Raw genomic sequence first — 25,516 nt, 5'->3', positions numbered from 1 at the left:
CGGTCTCTCTGTCTCTCTCCTATCGGTCTCTCTTTCTCTCTCCTATCGGTCTCTCTGTCTCTCTCCTATCGGTCTCTCTGTCTCTCTCCTATCGGTCTCTCTGTCTCTCTCCTATCGGTCTCTGTCTCTCTCCTATCGGTCTCTCTGTCTCTCTCCTATCGGTCTCTCTGTCTCTCTCCTATCGGTCTCTCTGTCTCTCTCCTATCTGTCTCTCTGTCTCTCTCCTATCGTTCTCTCTGTCTCTCCTATCGGTCTCTCTGTCTCTCTCCTATCGGTCTCTCTGTCTCTCTCCTATCGGTCTCTCTGTCTCTCTCCTATCGGTCTCTCTGTCTCCCTCCTATCGGTCTCTCTCTCTCTCCTATCGGTCTCTCTCCTATCGGTCTCTCTGTCTCTCTCCTATCGGTCTCTCTGTCTCTCTCCTATCGGTCTCTCTGTCTCTCTCCTATCGGTCTCTCTGTCTCTCTCCTATCGGTCTCTCTGTCTCTCTCCTATCGGTCTCTGTCTCTCTCCTATCGGTCTCTCTGTCTCTCTCCTATCTGTCTCTGTCTCTCTCCTCTCTGTCTCTCTGTCTCTCTCCTATCGGTCTCTCTGTCTCTCTCCTATCGGTCTCTCTCCTATCGGTCTCTCTGTCTCTCTCCTATCGGTCTCTCTGTCTCTCTCCTATCGGTCTCTCTGTCTCTCTCCTATCGGTCTCTCTGTCTCTCTCCTATCGGTCTCTGTCTCTCTCCTATCTTTCTCTGTCTCTCTTCTATCGGTCTCTGTCTCTCTCCTATCTGTCTCTCTCCTATCTGTCTCTCTGTCTCTCTCCTATCGGTCTCTCTCCCTCTCTCCTATCGGTCTCTCTGTCTCTCCTATCGGTCTCTCTGTCTCTCTCCTATCGGTCTCTCTCTTTCTCCTATCGGTCTCTCTGTCTCTCTCCTGTCTGTCTCTCTGTCTCTCTCCTATCGGTCTCTCTGTCTCTCTCCTATCGGTCTCTCTGTCTCTCTCCTATCGGTCTCTCTCCTATCGGTCTCTCTGTCTCTCTCCTATCGGTCTCTCTGTCTCTCTCCTATCGGTCTCTCTGTCTCTCTCCTATCGGTCTCTCTGTCTCTCTCCTATCGGTCTCTCTGTCTCTCCTATCTGTCTCTCTCCTATCTGTCTCTGTCTCTCTCCTCTCTGTCTCTCTGTCTCTCTCCTCTCTGTCTCTCTGTCTCTCTCCTATCGGTCTCTCTGTCTCTCTCCTATCGGTCTCTCTCCTATCGGTCTCTCTGTCTCTCTCCTATCGGTCTCTCTGTCTCTCTCCTATCGGTCTCTCTGTCTCTCTCCTATCTGTCTCTGTCTCTCTCCTCTCTGTCTCTCTCCTATCGGTCTCTCTGTCTCTCTCCCATCGGTCTCTCTCCTATCGGTCTCTCTGTCTCTCTCCTATCGGTCTCTCTCCTATCGGTCTCTCTGTCTCTCTGTCTCTCTCCTATCTTTCTCTGTCTCTCTCCTATCGGTCTCTGTCTCTCTCCTCTCTCTATCTGTCTCTCTGTCTCTCTCCTATCGGTCTCTCTCCTATCTGTCTCTCTGTCTCTCTCCTATCGGTCTCTCTGTCTCTCTCCTATCGGTCTCTCTGTCTCTCTCCTATCGGTCTCTCTGTCTCTCTCCTATCGGTCTCTCTGTCTCTCTCCTATCGGTCTCTCTGTCTCCTATCGGTCTCTCTGTCTCTCTGTCTATCGGTCTCTCTGTCTCTCTCCTGTCTGTCTCTCTGTTTCTCTCCTATCGGTCTCTCTGTCTCTCTCCTATCGGTCTCTCTCCTATCGGTCTCTCTGTCTCTCTCCTATCGGTCTCTCTGTCTCTCTCCTATCGGTCTCTCTGTCTCTCTCCTATCGGTCTCTCTGTCTCTCTCCTATCTTTCTCTGTCTCTCTCCTATCGGTCTCTGTCTCTCTCCTCTCTCTCTCTGTCTCTCTCCTATCGGTCTCTCTGTCTCTCTCCTATCTGTCTCTCTCCTATCGGTCTCTCTCCCTCTCTCCTATCTGTCTCTCTGTCTCTCTCCTATCGGTCTCTCTGTCTCTCTCCTATCGGTCTCTCTGTCTCTCTCCTATCGGTCTCTCTGTCTCTCTCCTATCGGTCTCTCTGTCTCTCTCCTATCGGTCTCTCTGTCTCTCTCCTATCGGTCTCTCTGTCTCTCTCCTATCGGTCTCTCTGTCTCTCTCCTATCGGTCTCTCTGTCTCTCTCCTATCGGTCTCTCTGTCTCTCTCCTATCGGTCTCTCTGTCTCTCTCCTATCGGTCTCTCTGTCTCTCTCCTATCGGTCTCTCTCCTATCGGTCTCTCTGTCTCTCTCCTATCGGTCTCTGTCTCTCTCCTATCGGTCTCTCTGTCTCTCTCCTATCGGTCTCTCTGTCTCTCTCCTATCGGTCTCTCTGTCTATCTCCTATCGGTCTCTCTGTCTCTCTCCTATCGGTCTCTCTGTCTCTCTCCTATCGGTCTCTCTGTCTCTCTCCTATCGGTCTCTCTGTCTCTCTCCTATCTTTCTCTGTCTCTCTCCTATCGGTCTTTGTCTCTCTCCTCTCTCTCTCTGTCTCTCTCCTATCTGTCTCTCTCCTATCTGTCTCTCTCCTATCTGTCTCTGTCTCTCTCCTCTCTGTCTCTCTGTCTCTCTCCTATCGGTCTCTCTGTCTCTCTCCTATCGGTCTCTCTGTCTCTCTCCTATCGGTCTCTGTCTCTCTCGGTCTCTCTGTCTCTCTCCTATCGGTCTCTATGTCTCTCTCCTATCGGTCTCTCTGTCTCTCTCCTATCGGTCTCTCTGTCTCTCTCGGTCTCTCTTTCTCTCTCCTATCGGTCTCTCTGTCTCTCTCCTATCGGTCTCTGTCTCTCTCCTATCGGTCTCTCTGTCTCTCTCCTATCGGTCTCTCTTTCTCTCTCCTATCGGTCTCTCTGTCTCTCTCCTATCTTTCTCTGTCTCTCTCCTATCGGTCTTTGTCTCTCTCCTCTCTCTCTCTGTCTCTCTCCTATCTGTCTCTCTCCTATCTGTCTCTCTCCTATCTGTCTCTGTCTCTCTCCTATCGGTCTCTCTGTCTCTCTCCTATCGGTCTCTCTGTCTCTCTCGGTCTCTCTGTCTCTCTCCTATCGGTCTCTCTGTCTCTCTCCTATCGGTCTCTCTGTCTCTCTCCTATCGGTCTCTCTGTCTCTCTCGGTCTCTCTTTCTCTCTCCTATCGGTCTCTCTGTCTCTCTCCTATCTTTCTTTGTCTCTCTCCTATCGGTCTTTGTCTCTCTCCTCTCTATCTCTGTCTCCTATCTGTCTCTCTCCTATCTGTCTCTCTCCTATCTGTCTCTCTCCTATCTGTCTCTGTCTCTCTGTCTCTCTCCTATCGGTCTCTCTGTCTCTCTCCTATCGGTCTCTCTGTCTCTCTCCTATCGGTCTCTCTGTCTCTCTCGGTCTCTCTGTCTCTCTCCTATCGGTCTCTGTCTCTCTCGGTCTCTCTGTCTCTCTCCTATCGGTCTCTCTGTCTCTCTCCTATCTGTCTCTCCTATCTGTCTCTGTCTCTCTCCTCTCTGTCTCTCTGTCTCTCTCCTATCGGTCTCTCTGTCTCTCTCCTATCGGTCTCTCTGTCTCTCCTATCGGTCTCTCTGTCTCTCTCCTATCTGTCTCTCTGTCTCTCTCCTATCTGTCTCTCTGTCTCTCTCCTATCTGTCTCTCTGTCTCTCTCCTATCGGTCTCTCTGTCTCTCTCCTATCGGTCTCTCTGTCTCTCTCCTATCGGTCTCTCTGTCTCTCTCCTATCGGTCTCTCTGTCTCTCTCCTATCGGTCTCTCTGTCTCTCTCCAATCGGTCTCTCTTTCTCTCTCCTATCGGTCTCTCTGTCTCTCTCCTATCTTTCTCTGTCTCTCTCCTATCGGTCTTTGTCTCTCTCCTCTCTCTCTCTGTCTCTCTCCTATCTGTCTCTCTCCTATCTGTCTCTCTCCTATCTGTCTCTGTCTCTCTCCTCTCTGTCTCTCTGTCTCTCTCCTATCGGTCTCTCTGTCTCTCTCCTATCGGTCTCTCTGTCTCTCTCCTATCGGTCTCTCTGTCTCTCTCCTATCGGTCTCTCTGTCTCTCTCCTATCGGTCTCTCTGTCTCTCTCCTATCGGTCTCTCTGTCTCTCTCCTATCGGTCTCTCTTTCTCTCTCCTATCGGTCTCTCTGTCTCTCTCCTATCTTTCTCTGTCTCTCTCCTATCGGTCTTTGTCTCTCTCCTCTCTCCTCTCTCTCTCTGTCTCTCTCCTCTCTCCTATCGGTCTCTCTCCTATCTGTCTCTCTGTCTCTCTCCCTCTCTCCTATCGGTCTCTCTGTCTCTCTCCTATCGGTCTCTCTGTCTCTCTCCTATCGGTCTCTCTGTGTCTCTCCTATCGGTCTCTCTGTCTCTCTCCTATCTGTCTCTCTGTCTCTCTCCTATCGGTCTCTCTGTCTCTCTCCTATCGGTCTCTCTGTCTCTCTCCTATCGGTCTCTCTTTCTCTCTCCTATCGGTCTCTCTGTCTCTCTCCTATCTTTCTCTGTCTCTCTCCTATCGGTCTTTGTCTCTCTCCTCTCTCCTCTCTCTCTCTGTCTCTCTCCTCTCTCCTATCGGTCTCTCTCCTATCTGTCTCTCTGTCTCTCTGTCTCTCTCCCTCTCTCCTATCTGTCTCTCTGTCTCTCTCCCTCTCTCCTATCGGTCTCTCTGTCTCTCTCCTATCGGTCTCTCTGTCTCTCTCCTATCGGTCTCTCTGTCTCTCTCCTATCGGTCTCTCTGTCTCTCTCCTATCGGTCTCTCTGTCTCTCTCCTATCGGTCTCTCTCCTATCGGTCTCTCTGTCTCTCTCCTATCGGTCTCTCTGTCTCTCTCCTATCGGTCTCTCTGTCTCTCTCCTATCGGTCTCTCTGTCTCTCTCCTATCGGTCTCTCTGTCTCTCTCCTATCGGTCTCTCTGTCTCTCTCCTATCGGTCTCTGTCTCTCTCCTATCGGTCTCTCTGTCTCTCTCCTATCGGTCTCTCTGTCTCTCTCCTATCGGTCTCTCTGTCTCTCTCCTCTCTGTCTCTTTCCTATCGGTCTCTCTGTCTCTCTCCTATCGGTCTCTCTGTCTCTCTCCTATCGGTCTCTCTGTCTCTCTCCTATCGGTCTCTCTGTCTCTCTCCTATCGGTCTCTCTGTCTCTCTCCTATCGGTCTCTCTGTCTCTCTCCTCTCTCTCTATGTCTCTCTCCTATCTTTATCTGTCTCTCTCCTATCGGTCTCTGTCTCTCTCCTATCTGTCTCTCTCCTATCTGTCTCTCTGTCTCTCTCCTATCGGTCTCTCTCCCTCTCTCCTATCGGTCTCTCTGTCTCTCTCCTATCGGTCTCTCTGTCTCTCTCCTATCTGTCTCTCTGTCTCTCTCCTATCTGTCTCTGTCTCTCTCCTATCGGTCTCTCTGTCTCTCTCCTATCGGTCTCTCTGTCTCTCTCGGTCTCTCTTTCTCTCTCCTATCGGTCTCTCTGTCTCTCTCCTATCTTTCTTTGTCTCTCTCCTATCGGTCTTTGTCTCTCTCCTCTCTATCTCTGTCTCCTATCTGTCTCTCTCCTATCTGTCTCTCTCCTATCTGTCTCTGTCTCTCTCCTATTGGTCTCTCTGTCTCTCTCCTATCGGTCTCTCTGTCTCTCTCCTATCGGTCTCTCTGTCTCTCTCCTATCGGTCTCTCTGTCTCTCTCGGTCTCTCTGTCTCTCTCCTATCGGTCTCTGTCTCTCTCGGTCTCTCTGTCTCTCTCCTATCGGTCTCTCTGTCTCTCTCCTATCTGTCTCTCCTATCTGTCTCTGTCTCTCTCCTCTCTGTCTCTCTGTCTCTCTCCTATCGGTCTCTCTGTCTCTCTCCTATCGGTCTCTCTGTCTCTCCTATCGGTCTCTCTGTCTCTCTCCTATCTGTCTCTCTGTCTCTCTCCTATCTGTCTCTCTGTCTCTCTCCTATCTGTCTCTCTGTCTCTCTCCTATCGGTCTCTCTGTCTCTCTCCTATCGGTCTCTCTGTCTCTCTCCTATCGGTCTCTCTGTCTCTCTCCTATCGGTCTCTCTGTCTCTCTCCTATCGGTCTCTCTGTCTCTCTCCTATCGGTCTCTCTGTCTCTGTCTATCGGTCTCTCTGTCTCTCTCCTATCGGTCTCTCTGTCTCTCTCCTATCGGTCTCTCTGTCTCTCTCCTATCGGTCTCTCTGTCTCTCTCCTATCGGTCTCTCTGTCTCTCTCCTATCTGTCTCTCTGGCTCTGTCTCTCTCCTCTCTGTCTCTCTCCTATCGGTCTCTCTGTCTCTCTCCTATCGGTCTCTCTGTCTCTCTCCTATCGGTCTCTCTGTCTCTCTCCTATCGGTCTCTCTGTCTCTCTGTCTCTCTCCTATCTTTCTCTGTCTCTCTCCTATCGGTCTCTGTCTCTCTCCTCTCTCTCTCTGTCTCTCTCCTATCTGTCTCTCTGTCTCTCTGTCTATCGGTCTCTCTGTCTCTCTCCTATCGGTCTCTCTGTCTCTCTCCTATCGGTCTCTCTGTCTCTCTCCTATCGGTCTCTCTGTCTCTCTCCTATCGGTCTCTCTGTCTCTCTCCTATCGGTCTCTCTGTCTCTCTCCTATCTGTCTCTCTGGCTCTGTCTCTCTCCTCTCTGTCTCTCTCCTATCGGTCTCTCTGTCTCTCTCCTATCGGTCTCTCTGTCTCTCTCCTATCGGTCTCTCTCCTATCGGTCTCTCTGTCTCTCTCCTATCGGTCTCTCTGTCTCTCTCCTATCGGTCTCTCTGTCTCTCTCCTATCGGTCTCTCTGTCTCTCTCCTATCGGTCTCTCTGTCTCTCTCCTATCGGTCTCTCTCCTATCGGTCTCTCTCCTATCGGTCTCTCTCCTATCGGTCTCTCTGTCTCTCTCCTATCGGTCTCTCTGTCTCTCTCCTATCGGTCTCTCTGTCTCTCTCCTATCGGTCTCTCTGTCTCTCTCCTATCGGTCTCTGTCTCTCTCCTATCGGTCTCTCTGTCTCTCTCCTATCGGTCTCTCTGTCTCTCTCCTATCGGTCTCTCTGTCTCTCTCCTCTCTGTCTCTTTCCTATCGGTCTCTCTGTCTCCTCTCCATCGGTCTCTCTGTCTCTCTCCTATCGGTCTCTCTGTCTCTCTCCTATCGGTCTCTCTGTCTCTCTCCTATCGGTCTCTCTGTCTCTCTCCTCTCTCTCTATGTCTCTCTCCTATCTTTATCTGTCTCTCTCCTATCGGTCTCTGTCTCTCTCCTATCTGTCTCTCTCCTATCTGTCTCTCTGTCTCTCTCCTATCGGTCTCTCTCCCTCTCTCCTATCGGTCTCTCTGTCTCTCTCCTATCGGTCTCTCTGTCTCTCTCCTATCTGTCTCTCTGTCTCTCTCCTATCTGTCTCTGTCTCTCTCCTATCGGTCTCTCTGTCTCTCTCCTATCGGTCTCTCTGTCTCTCTCGGTCTCTCTTTCTCTCTCCTATCGGTCTCTCTGTCTCTCTCCTATCTTTCTTTGTCTCTCTCCTATCGGTCTTTGTCTCTCTCCTCTCTATCTCTGTCTCCTATCTGTCTCTCTCCTATCTGTCTCTCTCCTATCTGTCTCTGTCTCTCTCCTATTGGTCTCTCTGTCTCTCTCCTATCGGTCTCTCTGTCTCTCTCCTATCGGTCTCTCTGTCTCTCTCCTATCGGTCTCTCTGTCTCTCTCGGTCTCTCTGTCTCTCTCCTATCGGTCTCTGTCTCTCTCGGTCTCTCTGTCTCTCTCCTATCGGTCTCTCTGTCTCTCTCCTATCTGTCTCTCCTATCTGTCTCTGTCTCTCTCCTCTCTGTCTCTCTGTCTCTCTCCTATCGGTCTCTCTGTCTCTCTCCTATCGGTCTCTCTGTCTCTCCTATCGGTCTCTCTGTCTCTCTCCTATCTGTCTCTCTGTCTCTCTCCTATCTGTCTCTCTGTCTCTCTCCTATCTGTCTCTCTGTCTCTCTCCTATCGGTCTCTCTGTCTCTCTCCTATCGGTCTCTCTGTCTCTCTCCTATCGGTCTCTCTGTCTCTCTCCTATCGGTCTCTCTGTCTCTCTCCTATCGGTCTCTCTGTCTCTCTGTCTATCGGTCTCTCTGTCTCTCTCCTATCGGTCTCTCTGTCTCTCTCCTATCGGTCTCTCTGTCTCTCTCCTATCGGTCTCTCTGTCTCTCTCCTATCGGTCTCTCTGTCTCTCTCCTATCTGTCTCTCTGGCTCTGTCTCTCTCCTCTCTGTCTCTCTCCTATCGGTCTCTCTGTCTCTCTCCTATCGGTCTCTCTGTCTCTCTCCTATCGGTCTCTCTGTCTCTCTCCTATCGGTCTCTCTGTCTCTCTGTCTCTCTCCTATCTTTCTCTGTCTCTCTCCTATCGGTCTCTGTCTCTCTCCTCTCTCTCTCTGTCTCTCTCCTATCTGTCTCTCTGTCTCTCTGTCTATCGGTCTCTCTGTCTCTCTCCTATCGGTCTCTCTGTCTCTCTCCTATCGGTCTCTCTGTCTCTCTCCTATCGGTCTCTCTGTCTCTCTCCTATCGGTCTCTCTGTCTCTCTCCTATCTGTCTCTCTGGCTCTGTCTCTCTCCTCTCTGTCTCTCTCCTATCGGTCTCTCTGTCTCTCTCCTATCGGTCTCTCTGTCTCTCTCCTATCTTTCTCTGTCTCTCTCCTATCGGTCTTTGTCTCTCTCCTCTCTCCTCTCTCTCTCTGTCTCTCTCCTATCTGTCTCTCTGTCTCTCTCCCTCTCTCCTATCGGTCTCTCTGTCTCTCTCCTATCGGTCTCTCTGTCTCTCTCCTATCGGTCTCTCTGTCTCTCTCCTATCGGTCTCTCTGTCTCTCTCCTATCGGTCTCTCTGTCTCTCTCCTATCGGTCTCTCTCCTATCGGTCTCTCTGTCTCTCTCCTATCGGTCTCTCTGTCTCTCTCCTATCGGTCTCTCTGTCTCTCTCCTATCGGTCTCTCTGTCTCTCTCCTATCGGTCTCTCTGTCTCTCTCCTATCGGTCTCTCTGTCTCTCTCCTATCGGTCTCTCTGTCTCTCTCCTATCGGTCTCTCTGTCTCTCTCCTATCGGTCTCTCTCCTATCGGTCTCTCTGTCTCTCTCCTATCGGTCTCTCTGTCTCTCTCCTATCGGTCTCTCTGTCTCTCTCCTATCGGTCTCTCTGTCTCTCTCCTATCGGTCTCTCTGTCTCTCTCCTATCGGTCTCTCTGTCTCTCTCCTATCGGTCTCTCTGTCTCTCTCCTATCGGTCTCTCTGTCTCTCTCCTCTCTGTCTCTCTGTCTCTCTCCTATCGGTCTCTCTGTCTCTCTCCTATCGGTCTCTCTGTCTCTCTCCTATCGGTCTCTCTGTCTCTCTCCTATCGGTCTCTCTGTCTCTCTCCTATCGGTCTCTCTGTCTCTCTCCTATCGGTCTCTCTGTCTCTCTCCTCTCTCTCTCTGTCTCTCTCCTATCTTTATCTGTCTCTCTCCTATCTGTCTCTCTCCTATCTGTCTCTCTGTCTCTCTCCTATCGGTCTCTCTCCCTCTCTCCTATCGGTCTCTCTGTCTCTCTCCTATCGGTCTCTCTGTCTCTCTCCTATCTGTCTCTCTGTCTCTCTCCTATCTGTCTCTGTCTCTCTCCTATCGGTCTCTCTGTCTCTCTCCTATCGGTCTCTCTCCTATCGGTCTCTCTCCTATCTCTATCGGTCTCTCTCCTATCTGTCTCTCTGTCTCTCTCCTATCTGTCTCTGTCTCTCTCCTATCTGTCTCTCTGTCTCTCTCCTATCGGTCTCTCTGTCTCTCTCCTATCGGTCTCTCTGTCTCTCTCCTATCGGTCTCTCTGTCTCTCTCCTATCGGTCTCTCTGTCTCTCTCCTATCGGTCTCTCTGTCTCTCTCGGTCTCTCTGTCTCTCTCCTATCGGTCTCTGTCTCTCTCGGTCTCTCTGTCTCTCTCCTATCGGTCTCTCTGTCTCTCTCCTATCTGTCTCTCCTATCTGTCTCTGTCTCTCTCCTCTCTGTCTCTCTGTCTCTCTCCTATCGGTCTCTCTGTCTCTCTCCTATCGGTCTCTCTGTCTCTCCTATCGGTCTCTCTGTCTCTCTCCTATCTGTCTCTCTGTCTCTCTCCTATCTGTCTCTCTGTCTCTCTCCTATCTGTCTCTCTGTCTCTCTCCTATCGGTCTCTCTGTCTCTCTCCTATCGGTCTCTCTGTCTCTCTCCTATCGGTCTCTCTGTCTCTCTCCTATCGGTCTCTCTGTCTCTCTCCTATCGGTCTCTCTGTCTCTCTGTCTATCGGTCTCTCTGTCTCTCTCCTATCGGTCTCTCTGTCTCTCTCCTATCGGTCTCTCTGTCTCTCTCCTATCGGTCTCTCTGTCTCTCTCCTATCGGTCTCTCTGTCTCTCTCCTATCTGTCTCTCTGGCTCTGTCTCTCTCCTCTCTGTCTCTCTCCTATCGGTCTCTCTGTCTCTCTCCTATCGGTCTCTCTGTCTCTCTCCTATCGGTCTCTCTGTCTCTCTCCTATCGGTCTCTCTGTCTCTCTGTCTCTCTCCTATCTTTCTCTGTCTCTCTCCTATCGGTCTCTGTCTCTCTCCTCTCTCTCTCTGTCTCTCTCCTATCTGTCTCTCTGTCTCTCTGTCTATCGGTCTCTCTGTCTCTCTCCTATCGGTCTCTCTGTCTCTCTCCTATCGGTCTCTCTGTCTCTCTCCTATCGGTCTCTCTGTCTCTCTCCTATCGGTCTCTCTGTCTCTCTCCTATCTGTCTCTCTGGCTCTGTCTCTCTCCTCTCTGTCTCTCTCCTATCGGTCTCTCTGTCTCTCTCCTATCGGTCTCTCTGTCTCTCTCCTATCGGTCTCTCTTTCTCTCTCCTATCGGTCTCTCTGTCTCTCTCCTATCTTTCTCTGTCTCTCTCCTATCGGTCTTTGTCTCTCTCCTCTCTCCTCTCTCTCTCTGTCTCTCTCCTATCTGTCTCTCTGTCTCTCTCCTATCTGTCTCTCTGTCTCTCTCCCTCTCTCCTATCTGTCTCTCTGTCTCTCTCCCTCTCTCCTATCGGTCTCTCTGTCTCTCTCCTATCGGTCTCTCTGTCTCTCTCCTATCGGTCTCTCTGTCTCTCTCCTATCGGTCTCTCTGTCTCTCTCCTATCGGTCTCTCTGTCTCTCTCCTATCGGTCTCTCTGTCTCTCTCCTATCGGTCTCTCTGTCTCTCTCCTATCTGTCTCTGTCTCTCTCCTATCTGTCTCTGTCTCTCTCCTATCTGTCTCTCTGTCTCTCTCCTATCTGTCTCTGTCTCTCTCCTATCTGTCTCTCTCCTATCTGTCTCTCTGTCTATCGGTCTCTCTGTCTCTCTCCTGTCTGTCTCTCTGTCTCTCTCCTGTCTGTCTCTCTGTCTCTCTCCTATCGGTCTCTCTGTCTCTCTCCTATCGGTCTCTCTGTCTCTCTCCTATCTTTCTCTGTCTCTCTCCTATCGGTCTCTGTCTCTCTCCTCTCTCTCTCTGTCTCTCTCCTATCTGTCTCTCTCCTATCGGTCTCTCTGTCTCTCTCCTATCTGTCTCTCTGTCTCTCTCCTATCGGTCTCTCTCTCTCTCTCCTATCGGTCTCTCTGTCTCTCTCCTATCGGTCTCTCTGTCTCTCTCCTATCTGTCTCTCTCCTATCGGTCTCTCTGTCTCTCTCCTATCGGTCTCTCTGTCTCTCTCCTATCGGTCTCTCTGTCTCTCTCCTATCGGTCTCTCTGTCTCTCTCCTATCGGTCTCTCTGTCTCTCTCCTATCGGTCTCTCTGTCTCTCTCCTATCGGTCTCTCTGTCTCTCTCCTCTCTGTCTCTCTGTCTCTCTCCTATCGGTCTCTCTGTCTCTCTCCTATCGGTCTCTCTGTCTCTCTCCTATCGGTCTCTCTGTCTCTCTCCTATCGGTCTCTCTGTCTCTCTCCTATCGGTCTCTCTGTCTCTCTCCTCTCTGTCTCTCTGTCTCTCTCCTCTCTGTCTCTCTGTCTCTCTCCTATCGGTCTCTCTGTCTCTCTCCTATCGGTCTCTCTCCTATCGGTCTCTCTGTCTCTCTCCTATCGGTCTCTCTGTCTCTCTCCTATCGGTCTCTCTGTCTCTCTCATCGGTCTCTCTGTCTCTCTCCTATCGGTCTCTCTGTCTCTCTCCTATCGGTCTCTCTGTCTCTCTCCTATCGGTCTCTCTGTCTCTCTCCTATCCGTCTCTCTGTCTCTCTCCTATCCGTCTCTCTGTCTCTCTCCTATCGGTCTCTCTGTCTCTCTCCTATCGGTCTCTCTGTCTCTCTCCTATCGGTCTCTCTGTCTCTCTCCTATCGGTCTCTCTGTGTCTCTCTGTCTCTCTCCTATCGGTCTCTCTGTCTCTCTCCTATCTGTCTCTCTGTCTCTGTCTCTCTCCTCTCTGTCTCTCTCTTATCGGTCTCTCTCCTATCGGTCTCTCTGTCTCTCTCCTATCGGTCTCTCTCCTATCGGTCTCTCTGTCTCTCTCCTATCGGTCTCTCTGTCTCTCTCCTATCGGTCTCTCTGTCTCTCTCCTATCGGTCTCTCTGTCTCTCTCCTATCGGTCTCTCTGTCTCTCTCCTATCGGTCTCTCTGTCTCTCTCCTATCTGTCTCTGTCTCTCTCCTATCTGTCTCTCTGTCTCTCTCCTATCTGTCTCTGTCTCTCTCCTATCTGTCTCTCTGTCTATCGGTCTCTCTGTCTCTCTCCTGTCTGTCTCTCTGTCTCTCTCCTATCGGTCTCTCTGTCTCTCTCCTATCGGTCTCTCTGTCTCTCTCCTATCTTTCTCTGTCTCTCTCCTATCGGTCTCTGTCTCTCTCCTCTCTCTCTCTGTCTCTCTCCTATCTGTCTCTCTCCTATCGGTCTCTCTGTCTCTCTCCTATCTGTCTCTCTCCTATCGGTCTCTCTGTCTCTCTCCTATCTGTCTCTCTCCTATCGGTCTCTCTGTCTCTCTCCTATCGGTCTCTCTGTCTCTCTCCTATCGGTCTCTCTGTCTCTCTCCTATCGGTCTCTCTGTCTCTCTCCTCTCTGTCTCTCTGTCTCTCTCCTCTCTGTCTCTCTGTCTCTCTCCTATCGGTCTCTCTGTCTCTCTCCTATCGGTCTCTCTCCTATCGGTCTCTCTGTCTCTCTCCTATCGGTCTCTCTGTCTCTCTCCTATCGGTCTCTCTGTCTCTCTCCTATCGGTCTCTCTGTCTCTCTCCTATCGGTCTCTCTGTCTCTCTCCTATCGGTCTCTCTGTCTCTCTCCTATCCGTCTCTCTGTCTCTCTCCTATCCGTCTCTCTGTCTCTCTCCTATCGGTCTCTCTGTCTCTCTCCTATCGGTCTCTCTGTCTCTCTCCTATCGGTCTCTCTGTCTCTCTCCTATCGGTCTCTCTGTCTCTCTCCTATCGGTCTCTCTGTGTCTCTCTGTCTCTCTCCTATCGGTCTCTCTGTCTCTCTCCTATCTGTCTCTCTGTCTCTGTCTCTCTCCTCTCTGTCTCTCTCTTATCGGTCTCTCTCCTATCGGTCTCTCTGTCTCTCTCCTATCGGTCTCTCTCCTATCGGTCTCTCTGTCTCTCTCCTATCGGTCTCTCTGTCTCTCTCCTATCGGTCTCTCTGTCTCTCTCCTATCGGTCTCTCTGTCTCTCTCCTATCGGTCTCTCTGTCTCTCTCCTATCGGTCTCTCTGTCTCTCTCCTATCTGTCTCTGTCTCTCTCCTATCTGTCTCTGTCTCTCTCCTATCTGTCTCTCTGTCTCTCTCCTATCTGTCTCTGTCTCTCTCCTATCTGTCTCTCTGTCTATCGGTCTCTCTGTCTCTCTCCTGTCTGTCTCTCTGTCTCTCTCCTATCGGTCTCTCTGTCTCTCTCCTATCGGTCTCTCTGTCTCTCTCCTATCTTTCTCTGTCTCTCTCCTATCGGTCTCTGTCTCTCTCCTCTCTCTCTCTGTCTCTCTCCTATCTGTCTCTCTCCTATCGGTCTCTCTGTCTCTCTCCTATCTGTCTCTCTCCTATCGGTCTCTCTGTCTCTCTCCTATCGGTCTCTCTGTCTCTCTCCTATCGGTCTCTCTGTCTCTCTCCTATCGGTCTCTCTGTCTCTCTCCTATCGGTCTCTCTGTCTCTCTCCTATCGGTCTCTCTGTCTCTCTCCTATCGGTCTCTCTGTCTCTCTCCTATCGGTCTCTCTGTCTCTCTCCTATCGGTCTCTCTGTCTCTCTCCTATCGGTCTCTCTGTCTCTCTCCTATCGGTCTCTCTGTCTCTCTCCTATCGGTCTCTCTGTCTCTCTCCTATCGGTCTCTCTGTCTCTCTCCTATCGGTCTCTCTGTCTCTCTCCTATCGGTCTCTCGGTCTCTCTCCTATCGGTCTCTCTGTCTCTCTCCTATCGGTCTCTCTGTCTCTCTCCTATCGGTCTCTCTGTCTCTCTCCTCTCTGTCTCTCTGTCTCTCTCCTATCGGTCTCTCTGTCTCTCTCCTATCGGTCTCTCTCCCTCTCTCCTATCGGTCTCTCTGTCTCTCTCCTATCTGTCTCTCTGTCTCTCTCCTATCTGTCTCTCTGTCTCTCTCCTATCGGTCTCTCTGTCTCTCTCCTATCGGTCTCTCTCCTATCGGTCTCTCTGTCTCTCTCCTATCGGTCTCTCTGTCTCTCTCCTATCGGTCTCTCTGTCTCTCTCCTATCGGTCTCTCTGTCTCTCTCCTATCGGTCTCTCTGTCTCTCTCCTATCGGTCTCTCTGTCTCTCTCCTATCGGTCTCTCTGTCTCTCTCCTATCGGTCTCTCGGTCTCTCTCCTATCGGTCTCTCTGTCTCTCTCCTATCGGTCTCTCTGTCTCTCTCCTATCGGTCTCTCTGTCTCTCTCCTATCGGTCTCTCTGTCTCTCTCCTATCGGTCTCTCTGTCTCTCTCCTATCGGTCTCTCTGTCTCTCTCCTATCGGTCTCTCTGTCTCTCTCCTATCGGTCTCTCTGTCTCTCTCCTATCGGTCTCTCTGTCTCTCTCCTATCGGTCTCTCTGTCTCTCTCCTATCTGTCTCTCTGTCTCTCTCATCGGTCTCTCTGTCTCTCTCCTATCGGTCTCTCTGTCTCTCTCCTATCGGTCTCTCTGTCTCTCTCCTATCGGTCTCTCTGTCTCTCTCCTATCGGTCTCTCTGTCTCTCTCCTATCGGTCTCTCTGTCTCTCTCCTATCGGTCTCTCTGTCTCTCTCCTATCGGTCTCTCTGTGTCTCTCTGTCTCTCTCCTATCGGTCTCTCTGTCTCTCTCCTATCGGTCTCTCTGTCTCTCTCCTATCGGTCTCTCTGTCTCTCTCCTATCGGTCTCTCTGTCTCTCTCCTATCTGTCTCTCTCCTATCTCTCTGTCTCTCTCCTCTCTGTCTCTCTGTCTCTCTCCTATCGGTCTCTCTGTCTCTCTCCTATCGGTCTCTCGGTCTCTCTGTCTCTCTCCTATCGGTCTCTCTGTCTCTCTCCTATCGGTCTCTCTGTCTCTCTCCTATCTGTCTCTCTCCTATCTCTCTGTCTCTCTCCTCTCTGTCTCTCTGTCTCTCTCCTATCGGTCTCTCTGTCTCTCTCCTATCGGTCTCTCGGTCTCTCTGTCTCTCTCCTATCGGTCTCTCTGTCTCTCTCCTATCGGTCTCTCTGTCTCTCTCCTATCGGTCTCTCTGTCTCTCTCCTATCGGTCTCTCTGTCTCTCTCCTATCGGTCTCTCTGTCTCTCTCCTATCTGTCTCTCTCCTATCTCTCTGTCTCTCTCCTCTCTGTCTCTCTCCTATCGGTCTCTCTGTCTCTCTCCTATCGGTCTCTCTGTCTCTCTCCTATCGGTCTCTGTCTCTATGTATGGCAGCTTTTGAGCTGATGTTTGTCTTTTGAACAGAAATGGGACATATGTCTTTTAATTGACAGATCAACTACTGCCATCTCAGTATTATATTTTCCAATGTTCCTCCCTTGTTTTCTCTTCCTCTAGTCGTGCTATAAGTATTACACCAGTGATGAAATCAATAAAGACGAGGACGGCATGGACGAACAGTGCAGGTAGGTCCCCTCACAGAACACAGAAACATGGATGAACCGTGCAGGCAGGTCACCTCACAGAACACAGAAACATGGATGAACAGTGCAAGCAGGTCACCTCACAGAACACAGAAACATGGATGAACAGTGCAGGCAGGTCACCTCACAGAACACAGAAACATGGACGAACAGTGCAAGCAGGTCACCTCACAGAACACAGAAATATGGATGAACAGTGCAGGCAGGTCACCTCACAGAACACAGAAACATGGACGAACAGTATAGGCAGGTCACCTCACAGAACACAGAAACATGGATGAACAGTGCAAGCAGGTCACCTCAAACGGTCCCAATTGTTCTAGCTGCCAGAAGGTTCCTTCTACTGCTTGAGTATCGCCACCTCTTGTAGAATATTGGCTCTCAATTTTGAGTACCTATATTTGAAGAGTACCGGCACCAATTTTAGTCCACATCAATGGCTACGTCCAAACTGGCACCCTATTCCCTATATAGTGCACTACTTTAGACCAGAGAATGGCACCCTATTCCCTATATAGAGCACTACTTTAGACCAGAGAATGGCACCCTATTCCCTATATAGAGCACTACTTTAGACCAGAGAATGGCACCCTATTCCCTATATAGTGCACTACTTTAGACCAGAGAATGGCACCCTATTCCCTATATAGTGCACTACTTTAGACCAGAGAATGGCACCCTATTCCCTATATAGTGCACTACTTTAGACCAGAGAATGGCACCCTATTCCCTATATAGTGCACTACTTTAGACCAGAGAATGGCACCCTATTCCCTATATAGTGCACTACTTTAGACCAGAGAATGGCACCCTATTCCCTATATAGTGCAATACTTTAGACCAGAGAATGGCACCCTATTCCCTATATAGTGCACTACTTTAGACCAGAGAATGACACCCTATTCCCTATATAGTGCACTACTTTAGACCAGATAATGGCACCCTATTCCCTATATAGTGCACTACTTTAGACCAGGTAGGGATCTATAGGGAAGAGGGAGCCATCTGGGACATACCCCTGGTGCTAACGTTCAGTAATTCATTTTTAGAACGATTCATTACTTTCCAACAACGGCTGCAAATCCCAATAAAGCTACATCAGGTTGTTTTGAAGTTGACGTTCCTTGCTGTCTAACTACGCCCCCCAGGTGGTGTGCTGAAGGTGGCAACCTGATCTGCTGTGACTACTGCCACAACGCCTTCTGTAAGAAGTGCATCCTGCGTAACCTGGGGCGCAAGGAGCTGTCCATGATCACCGACGAGAACAGTAAATGGTCCTGCTATATCTGCAGCCCCCAGCCACTCGCCGACATCGCCTCCAACTGCTCCAACATCATGACCAAGCTGGAGAGCTTCTGGCGCACAGGACGCAAGAAAGAGAGGGAGGAGAAGGAGAGGAAGGAGGTGAAAGGGCACAGTAAGGGTAAAGGTCACCACCACCATGGTAAAGCTGTGGTGAACGGTAAGGAGCATTCAGACGGGTCAGGGACCCTCACCTTCTCCTATAAGACCCTGAATGTCCCCAAGGAGCTGGTGAAGAGGACCAAGAAGCTGATTGAGACAACCACAGGGCTCAACAACACCTTCATCCAGTTCATCCAGCAGGCTGAGGAGGAGCAGGGAGCAGGAGGCGGCGGCAGCGGGACCAGACACAGACACCTCAAGGCCTTCAGGTATCATAACACATGTTGATATAATGACTGCTACAAAGGATATGAGGCAGCCCAATTCTGATCATTTGCTTAATTATTATCTATCAATCTATCTCTCTAGGTCTGTTCTGGCTGATCTGAAGAAGGCCCATGCTGCCCTGGAGGAGGACCTGGAGTCACAGTTCACTTCCCAGGACCAGGGGATGCAGAACGGGGATGCGGTCTCCAACACCGACGGCCATGATGGCCACGATCAGATGGACAACATGGTTGAGGATGGGCAGGAGGCAGAAGAGGTCAAAATGGCTGACACTGAGGATGGGGAGGAGCCAGAGGAGGAGGGGGAGGATGGGGGCGTGTCAGAGGATGCAGAGATGGAGGGGAGCCCCACCCCCAAGCCTCAGGACCACTCAGAGACAGACAGCCAGGCCAAAGACCAGACAGTGGTGAAAGTGGAGGAGGAGGAGGAGGAGAAGGAGGAGGGTGACCGGGATAAAGACATTGTGTCCGTCGGGCCGTCTGTCCCTGACGAGCTCTTCCAGATGGTCGAGAGTCTGGCGGACTCCACAGGGTTAACACCCGGCAATGACGCCACAGAGCCCACAGCGGCTAGCCAATCCGAGAGCCCTGCCACCGGCTCAACCAGGAAGTCACATGACACCCAGAAGGAGAAGGCCATGCCCAAGGTGAAGAACCTGATCGTGAAGCTGACACCTGTTCCCGTGGTGACCACACGCACCTCCAGGTCTAAGAGCAAGGATAAGGATGGAGGGAAGGAGAAAGAGGGGAGTAAGGATGGAGGGAAGGAGAGGAGTAAGGATGGAGGGAAGGAGAAAGAGAGGAGTAAGGATGGAGGGAAGGAGAAAGAGAGGAGTAAGGATGGAGGGAAGGAGAAAGAGAGGAGTAAGGATGGAGGGAAGGAGAAAGAGAGGAGTAAGGATGGAGGGAAGGAGAAAGAGAGGAGTAAGGATGGAGGGAAGGAGAAAGAGGGGAGTAAGGATGGAGGGAAGGAGAGGAGTAAGGATGGAGGGAAGGAGAAAGAGAGGAGTAAGGATGGAGGGAAGGAGAAAGAGAGGAGTAAGGATGGAGGGAAGGAGAAAGAGAGGAGTAAGGATGGAGGGAAGGAGAAAGAGGGGAGTAAGGATGGAGGGAAGGAGAAAGAGAGGAGTAAGGATGGAGGGAAGGAGAAAGAGAGGAGTAAGGATGGAGGGAAGGAGAAAGAGGGGAGTAAGGATGGAGGGAAGGAGAAAGAGGGGAGTAAGGATGTAGGGAAGGAGAGGAGTAAGGAGGTGGAGGGAGGTGGGGGCTCTGAGGAGGATAGCCGTCGCTCCAGCCGCACAAAGACCACACCCCTCAGGAAGTCACCGGACGGGAAGAACAAGATGTCCGCCTCCTCTCAGGAGAACAGTGACTCAGAGGGCGAGGAGAAGAGCCCCAGCAAGCTGAAGAGTAGAACCAAAGGCAGCTCTGAGAAGGAGAAGGAACGGGGTGAGGAGGAGGAGGAGGAGGAGGATGAGGGGCGGCAAGAGAGCAAGGCCTCCGAGGAGACCGCTGACCCTTCTAAACAGGAAGTGGACTCTGACTCTGACGAGGTTCCGGACATCCTGCTCCAGACTGCAGCGGCGGATCACAGCTCGGACGAAGATGTGCAACAGGATGCCGATGGTAACCAGGGCGGCAGGAGCTTCAAGAAGTTCAAACTCAACAAGCAAGACCAAGAGGAGAAAGACAAGAAGCCGGCGGCCAAACGCAAACTGAAAGCCGACCACTCCGACAACTCAGAGTCCGACTCAGACGAAGACGTTAAGAAGAAGAAGAAAAAGAAGTCCTCCACGGCTTCTGTCAAAAAGACCTCCAAGAAGAAGGGCTCGGACGGCTCCTCTAACTCCGACTCTGACCTGGAGAAGGAGATGAAGGGACTCAGCAAACTGGGAATGGGGAAGCGGAGGAGCAGCCGTGTGAAAAAGGGTAGCGAGGAGAAGAGCAAGGGCGGGGATCGGAAGCGGTCGTACGAGTTGAAACGCAAAGCCAGAGGTAGAGGAGCCAAGCAGCAAGATTCGTCGTCTGATGTGGAGGAGGAAGAGGAGGAGGGAGGAGGGTCTGGAGAGGAGAGTGCAGACCAGCAGAAGATTAAACCCATCGTGGAGGAGACATTGGTAGCGGGGAGGGGAACCTTCCACCAGTCCTCAGGTGAGTAGAGCTGTTGTTTCTGAAAGCTGTATATTGGGCTCTCTGTTTCTACGGTACTCTGACCTAAACGCCACTGAATTAACCCCTGACCTCTACAGTGTTTTCCACAGGTACGTAGAGTAGCCAGCCAAATGGAAAATGAGTTGTGGTTTTGTGTAGTACAGGGCTCTCTAACCCTGTTCCTGGAGAGCTAGCCTCCTGTAGATGTAGAATCACGGTGGCTAGGAAAAACTCCCTAAAAAGGCAGGAACCTAGGAAGAAACCTAGAGAGGAACCAGGCTCTGAGGGGTGGCCAGTCCCCTTCTGGCTGTGCCGGGTGGAGATTATAACAGTACATGGCCATTAAGGCCTGATTTTTCTCCAAGATGTTCAAACGTTCATAGATGACCAGCAGGGTCAAATAATAATCACAGTGGTTGTAGTGGTTGCAACAGGTCAGTACATCAGGAGTAAATGTCACTTGGCTTTTCATAGCCGGGCGTTTAGAGGTTGAAATAGCAGGTGCGGTAGAGAGAGAGTTGAAAACAGCAGGTCTGGGACAAGGTAGCACGTCCGGTGAACAGGTCAGGGTTCCATAGCTGCAGGCAGAACAGTTGAAACTGGAGCAGCAGCACGACCAGGTGGACTGGGGACAGCCAGTAGTCATCAGGCCAGGTAGTCCTGAGGCATGGTCCTAGGGCTCAGGTCCTCCGGGAGGGGAGGGAGAGAGGGAGAATTAGAGGGAGCATACTTAAATTCACACAGGACACCAGTAAGACAGGAGAATTACACCAGATATAACAGACTGACCCTAGCCCCCCGGCACATAGACTATTGCAGCATAGATACTGGAGGCTGAGACGGGGGGAGGTCGGGGGACACTGTGGCCCCGTCCGACGATACCCCCGGACAGGGCCAACCAGGTAGGATATAACCCCACCCACTTTGCCAAAGCACAGCCCCCACACCACCAGAGGGATATCAACAGACCACCAACCTACTACCCTGAGACAAGGCTGAGTATAGCCCACGAAGATCTCCTCCAACGCATGACCCTGAGGGGGCGCAAAACCGTACAGGAAGATCACGTCTGTGACTCAACCCACTCAAGTGACGCACCCCTCCTAGGGACGGCACGGAAGAGACAGGGGGGTCAGAGGCATGGTAAGCCAGTGACTCAGACCCAGTAACAGGGTCAGAGGCAGATAATTCCAGTGGAGAGAGGGGAGCCGGCCAGGCAGAGACAGCAAGGGTGGTTTGTCACTCCAGTGCCTTTCCGTTCACCTTCGCACCCCTGGGCCAGACTACACTCAATCATAGGACCTAATGAGATGAGTCTTCAGTAAAGACTTAAAGGTCGAGACCGAGTCTGCGTCTCTCACATGGATAGGAAGACCATTCCATAAACATGGAGCTCTATAGGAGAAAGCCCTGCCTCCAGCTGTTTGCTTAGAAATTCTAGGGCCAATAAGGAGGCCTGCGTCTTGTGACCGTAGCGTACGTGTAGGTATGTACGGCAGGACCAAATCGGAGAGATAGGTAGGAGCAAGCCCATGTAATGCTTTGTAGGTTAGCAGTAAAACCTTGATATCAGCCCTAGCCTTAACAGGAAGCCAGTGTAGAGGCTAGCACTGGGGTAATATGATCATATGGTTCTAGTCAGGATTCTAGCAGCCGTGTTTAGCACTAACTGAAGTGTATTTAGTGCTTTATCCGGGTAGCCGGAGAGTAGAGCATTGCAGTAGTCTAATCTAGAAGTGACAAAAGCATGGATTAGCTTTTCTGCATCATTTTTGGACAAAGAGTTTCTGATTCTTGCAATGTTAAGAAGATGGTAAAAAAGCTGTCCTTGAAATATTTTTTGATACGTTTGTCAAAAGAGAGATCAGGGTCCAGAGTAACGCCGAGGTCCTTCACAGTTTTATTTGAGACAACTGAAAGATTGTCAGATCCAACAGCAGATCTTTGTTTCTTGGGACCTAGAACTAGCATCTCTGTTTTGTCAGAGTTTAACATTTGTTTTAAATGCCGCCATCCACTTCCTAATGTCTTCCATCCACTTCCTTGGGGCTTCATCAAAATGTCCAGCTGTGTGTCGTCCACATAGCAGTGAAAGTTGACATTGTGTTTCCAAATGACATCACCAAGAGGTAGAATATATAGTGAAAACAATAGTGGTCCTAAAACGGAACCTTGAGGAACACCGAAACTTACCATTGATTTGTCAGAGGACAAACCATCCACAGAGACGAACTGATATCTTTCAGACAGATAAGATCTAAACCAGGCAAGAACTTGTCCGTGTCGACCAATTAGGGTTTCCAATCTCTCCAAAAGAATGTGGTGATCGATGGTGTCAAAAGCAGCACTAAGGTCTAGGAGCACGAGGACAGATGCAGAGCCTTGGTCTGACGCCATTAAAAGGTAATTTACCACATTCACGAGTGCAGTCTCAGTGCTATGATGGGGTCTAAAACCAGACTGAAGCGTTTCATATACCTTATTTGTCTTCAGGAAGGCAGTGAGTTGCTGTGCAGCAGCTTTTTCTAAAATGTTTGAAAGGAATGGGAGATTTGACATGGGCCGATTTTTTGTTTTTTTAAAAACATTTTCTGGGTCAAGGTTTGGCTTTTTCAGGAGAGGCTTTATTACTGCCACTTTTAGTGAGTTTGGTTCACATCCAGTGGATAGGGAGCCATTTATTATGTTCAACATAGGAGGGCCAAGCACAGGAAGTAGCTCTTTCAGTAGTTTAGTTGGAATAGGGTCCAGGATGCAGCTGGAAGGTTTAGACTCCATATACTACTTTCATGAATGTGTCAAGAGATACAGGATAAAAAAATATCAGTGTCTCTATTGATCCGAGGTCCTGGCAGTTCTGTGCAGACTCAGGAGAGCTGAGCTTTGGAGAAATATGCAGATTTAAAGTGGAGTCTGTAATTTGCTTTCTAATGATCATGATCTTTTCATCGAAGAAGTTTATGAATTCATCACTGCTGAAGTGAAAGCTATCCTCTCTTGTTGAATGCTGCTTTTTAGTTAGCTTTGCGATAGTATCAAAAATACATTTTGGGTTCTTATTCTCCTCAATTAGGATGGAAAAATAGGATGATCGAGCAGCAGTGAGGGCTCTTCGATATTGCTCTGTACTGTCTTTCCAAGCTAGTCGGAAGAGTTCCAGTTTTGTGGAGCGCCATTTGCATTCCAATTTTCTGGAAGCTTGCTTCAGGGCTAGGGTATTTTCCCTGCTCTGTGTAAAGAAATTCAACTGCAACCAACCACAGCGGTCAGAAATTGTACCGGGAGGCGGGACAGATGGCAGTTACCCAGTCATCGCTAGCTTTGTGACTGACAGGACTATCCTGTCAATAGATCGCTAGAAGATGCATATCGTTCATTCTAGCGGGAGAGGGCTCAACAGATTAGCGAACTAAGACTTTTTAAATGAAAGTATCCTAGTTAATATGAAGTGGAAAATGTAGCCAGCAGATAACTAACTGTCTGTTTAGCTGACGACCGGCGCTGCCTCTAACCCCTGACCTCCTCTGTGTGTCTGTAGGAGATGAAGGTAACCATGATGCTTCTCAGATGGCTGATGACGATGATGATGAGGATCCAGAGAACAGGTATAAAACCAGATATGTTCTCAACCAGTTAAAAACAAACATGTCCTTCAATTCCTTTCCTTTCTGTCCTTTAATGGCTGCCGTGTTACAGGCTCCTAACCAACTATGATTTTGTGTGTTTTTTCGTATTGTTTGTAACTTATTTTGTACATAATGTTGCTGCTACCGTCTCTTATGACCGAAAAGAGCTTCTGGACATCAGAACAGCGATTACTCACCACGAACTGGACAAAGATGTTTTTCTTTAACGAGTACGACACAAAGGATATACCGTTTTTTCCGAGACCAGGCCCAAATCCCTGTCATTCGCGTGAAGAAAAGAAAAGACTGAGGTACAGGGGGCGGAGATCGGGGTGCCTTGTGAGAATTCGTCAGCGAGTGGGTAACCCGCCTCTACCATCCGTTCTATTGGCCAACGTGCAATCACTGGAGAATAAACTGGATGAGCTCCATTCGAGACTATCCTACCAACGGGACATTAAAAACTGTAATATCTTATGTTTCACCGAGTCGTGGCTGAACGACGACACTGATAATATTCATTTGGCTGTGTTTTCCGTGCATCGGCAGGACAGAGCAGCTACGTCCGACAAGACGAGTGGTGGGGGTGTGTCTATTTGTCAATAACAGCTGGTGCGCAATGTCTAATATTAACGAAGTCTTGAGGTTTTGCTCCCCTGTGGTAGAGTACCTCATGATAAGCTGTAGACCCACTATCTACCAAGAGAGTTTTCATCTATGTTTTTCGTAGCTGTCTATTTACCACCACAAACCGATGCTGGCACTAAGACCGCACTCAACGAGCTGTATAAAGCCATAAGCAAACAAGAAAATGCTCATCCAGAAGCGGTGCTCCTAGTGGCCGGGGACTTTAATGCAGGTGAACTTAAATCCGTTTTACCTCATTTCTACCAGCATGTTAAATGTGCAACCAGAGGAAAAAAAACTCTAGACCACCTTTACTCCACACACAGAGACGCATACAAAGCTCTCCCTCGCCCTCCATTTGGCAAATCTGACCATAATTATATCCTCCTGATTCCTGCTTTAGTTTTTGCTTGTAAGCAGGAATCAGGAAGTACCAGTGATTCGCTCAATACGGAAGTGGTCAGATGACGCGGATGCTAAGCTACAGGACTGTTTTTTGTGTACTGGGAGCATGCGTGAACCAACTGGCAACTGTCTTCACTCATCTAAATGTTTCAAGCAGACCACCATAGTCCCTGTGCCCAAGAAAGCGAAGGTAACCTGCCTAAACGTAGCACTTACATTGGTAGCCATGAAACCCTAGACCCATTCCAGTTCGCATACCGCCCCAACAGATCAACGCAATCTCAATCGCACTCCACACTGCCCTTTCCCACCTGGACAAAAGGAACACCTATGTGAGAATGCTGTTCATTGACTACAGCTCAGTGTTCAACACCATAGTGCCCTCAAAGCTCATCACTAAGCTAAGGACCCTGGGACTAAACACCTCCCTCTGCAACTGGATCCTGGACTTCCTGACGGGCCGCCCCCAGGTGGTAAGGGTAGGCAACAACACATCTGCCACACTAATCCTCAACACGGGGGCCCCTCAGGGGTGCGTGCTTAGTCCCCTCCTGTACTCCCTGTTCACCCACGACTGCGTGGCTAAGCACGACTCTATAGGGAGGAGGTCAGAGACCTGGCCATGTGGTGCCAGGACAACAACCTCTCCCTCAACGTGAGCAATACAAAGGAGCTGATTGTGGACTATAGGAAAAGGAGGGCCGAACACGCCCCCATTCACATCGACGGGGCTGTAGTGGACGGGTCGAGAGTTTCAAGTTCCTTGGTGTCCACATCACCCACAAACAATCATTGTCCAAACACACCAAGAAAGTCGTGAAGATGGCACGACAATGTATTTTTCTCCCTCAGGAGACTGAAAAGATTTGGTGTGGGTCCCCAGATCCTGCACCATCGAGCATCCTGACTGGTTGCATCACCACCTGGTATGTCAACTGCTCGGCATCCGACCGCAAGGCACTACAGAGGGTAGTGCGTACGGCCCAGTACATCACTGGGGCCAAGCTTCCTGCCATCCAGGACCTCTATACCAGGCGGTGTCAGAGGAAGGCCCCCAAGTCATAGACTGTTCTCTCTGCTTCCGCACGGCAAGTGGTACCGGAGCGCCAAGTCTAGGTCCA

The 25,516-nt window shown here is 50.4% G+C and overlaps 1 protein-coding gene across 1 annotated transcript in view; it reads left to right on the top strand.

Moving 5' to 3' along the window:
- The window catches only part of LOC311116636 (transcriptional regulator ATRX-like), a gene marked incomplete at its 3' end in the record, with an annotated part of 60,882 nt that overhangs the window by 28,361 nt on the left and 7,005 nt on the right, over positions 1-25,516 (top strand). The window contains exons 5-8 of the mRNA XM_084191693.1: positions 15,810-15,877; positions 17,044-17,568; positions 17,669-19,737; positions 23,276-23,342. Coding sequence (XP_084047819.1) covers positions 15,810-15,877; positions 17,044-17,568; positions 17,669-19,737; positions 23,276-23,342 — 2,729 coding nt within the window. The remainder of the gene's footprint in view (positions 1-15,809; positions 15,878-17,043; positions 17,569-17,668; positions 19,738-23,275; positions 23,343-25,516) is intronic.

This window comes from Coregonus lavaretus, assembly GCF_964263955.1.
Source record: "Coregonus lavaretus genome assembly, contig: HAP1_SCAFFOLD_2442, whole genome shotgun sequence".
Taxonomy (NCBI): domain Eukaryota; kingdom Metazoa; phylum Chordata; class Actinopteri; order Salmoniformes; family Salmonidae; genus Coregonus; species Coregonus lavaretus.
This window is presented reverse-complemented; position numbering and strand designations above follow the sequence as displayed.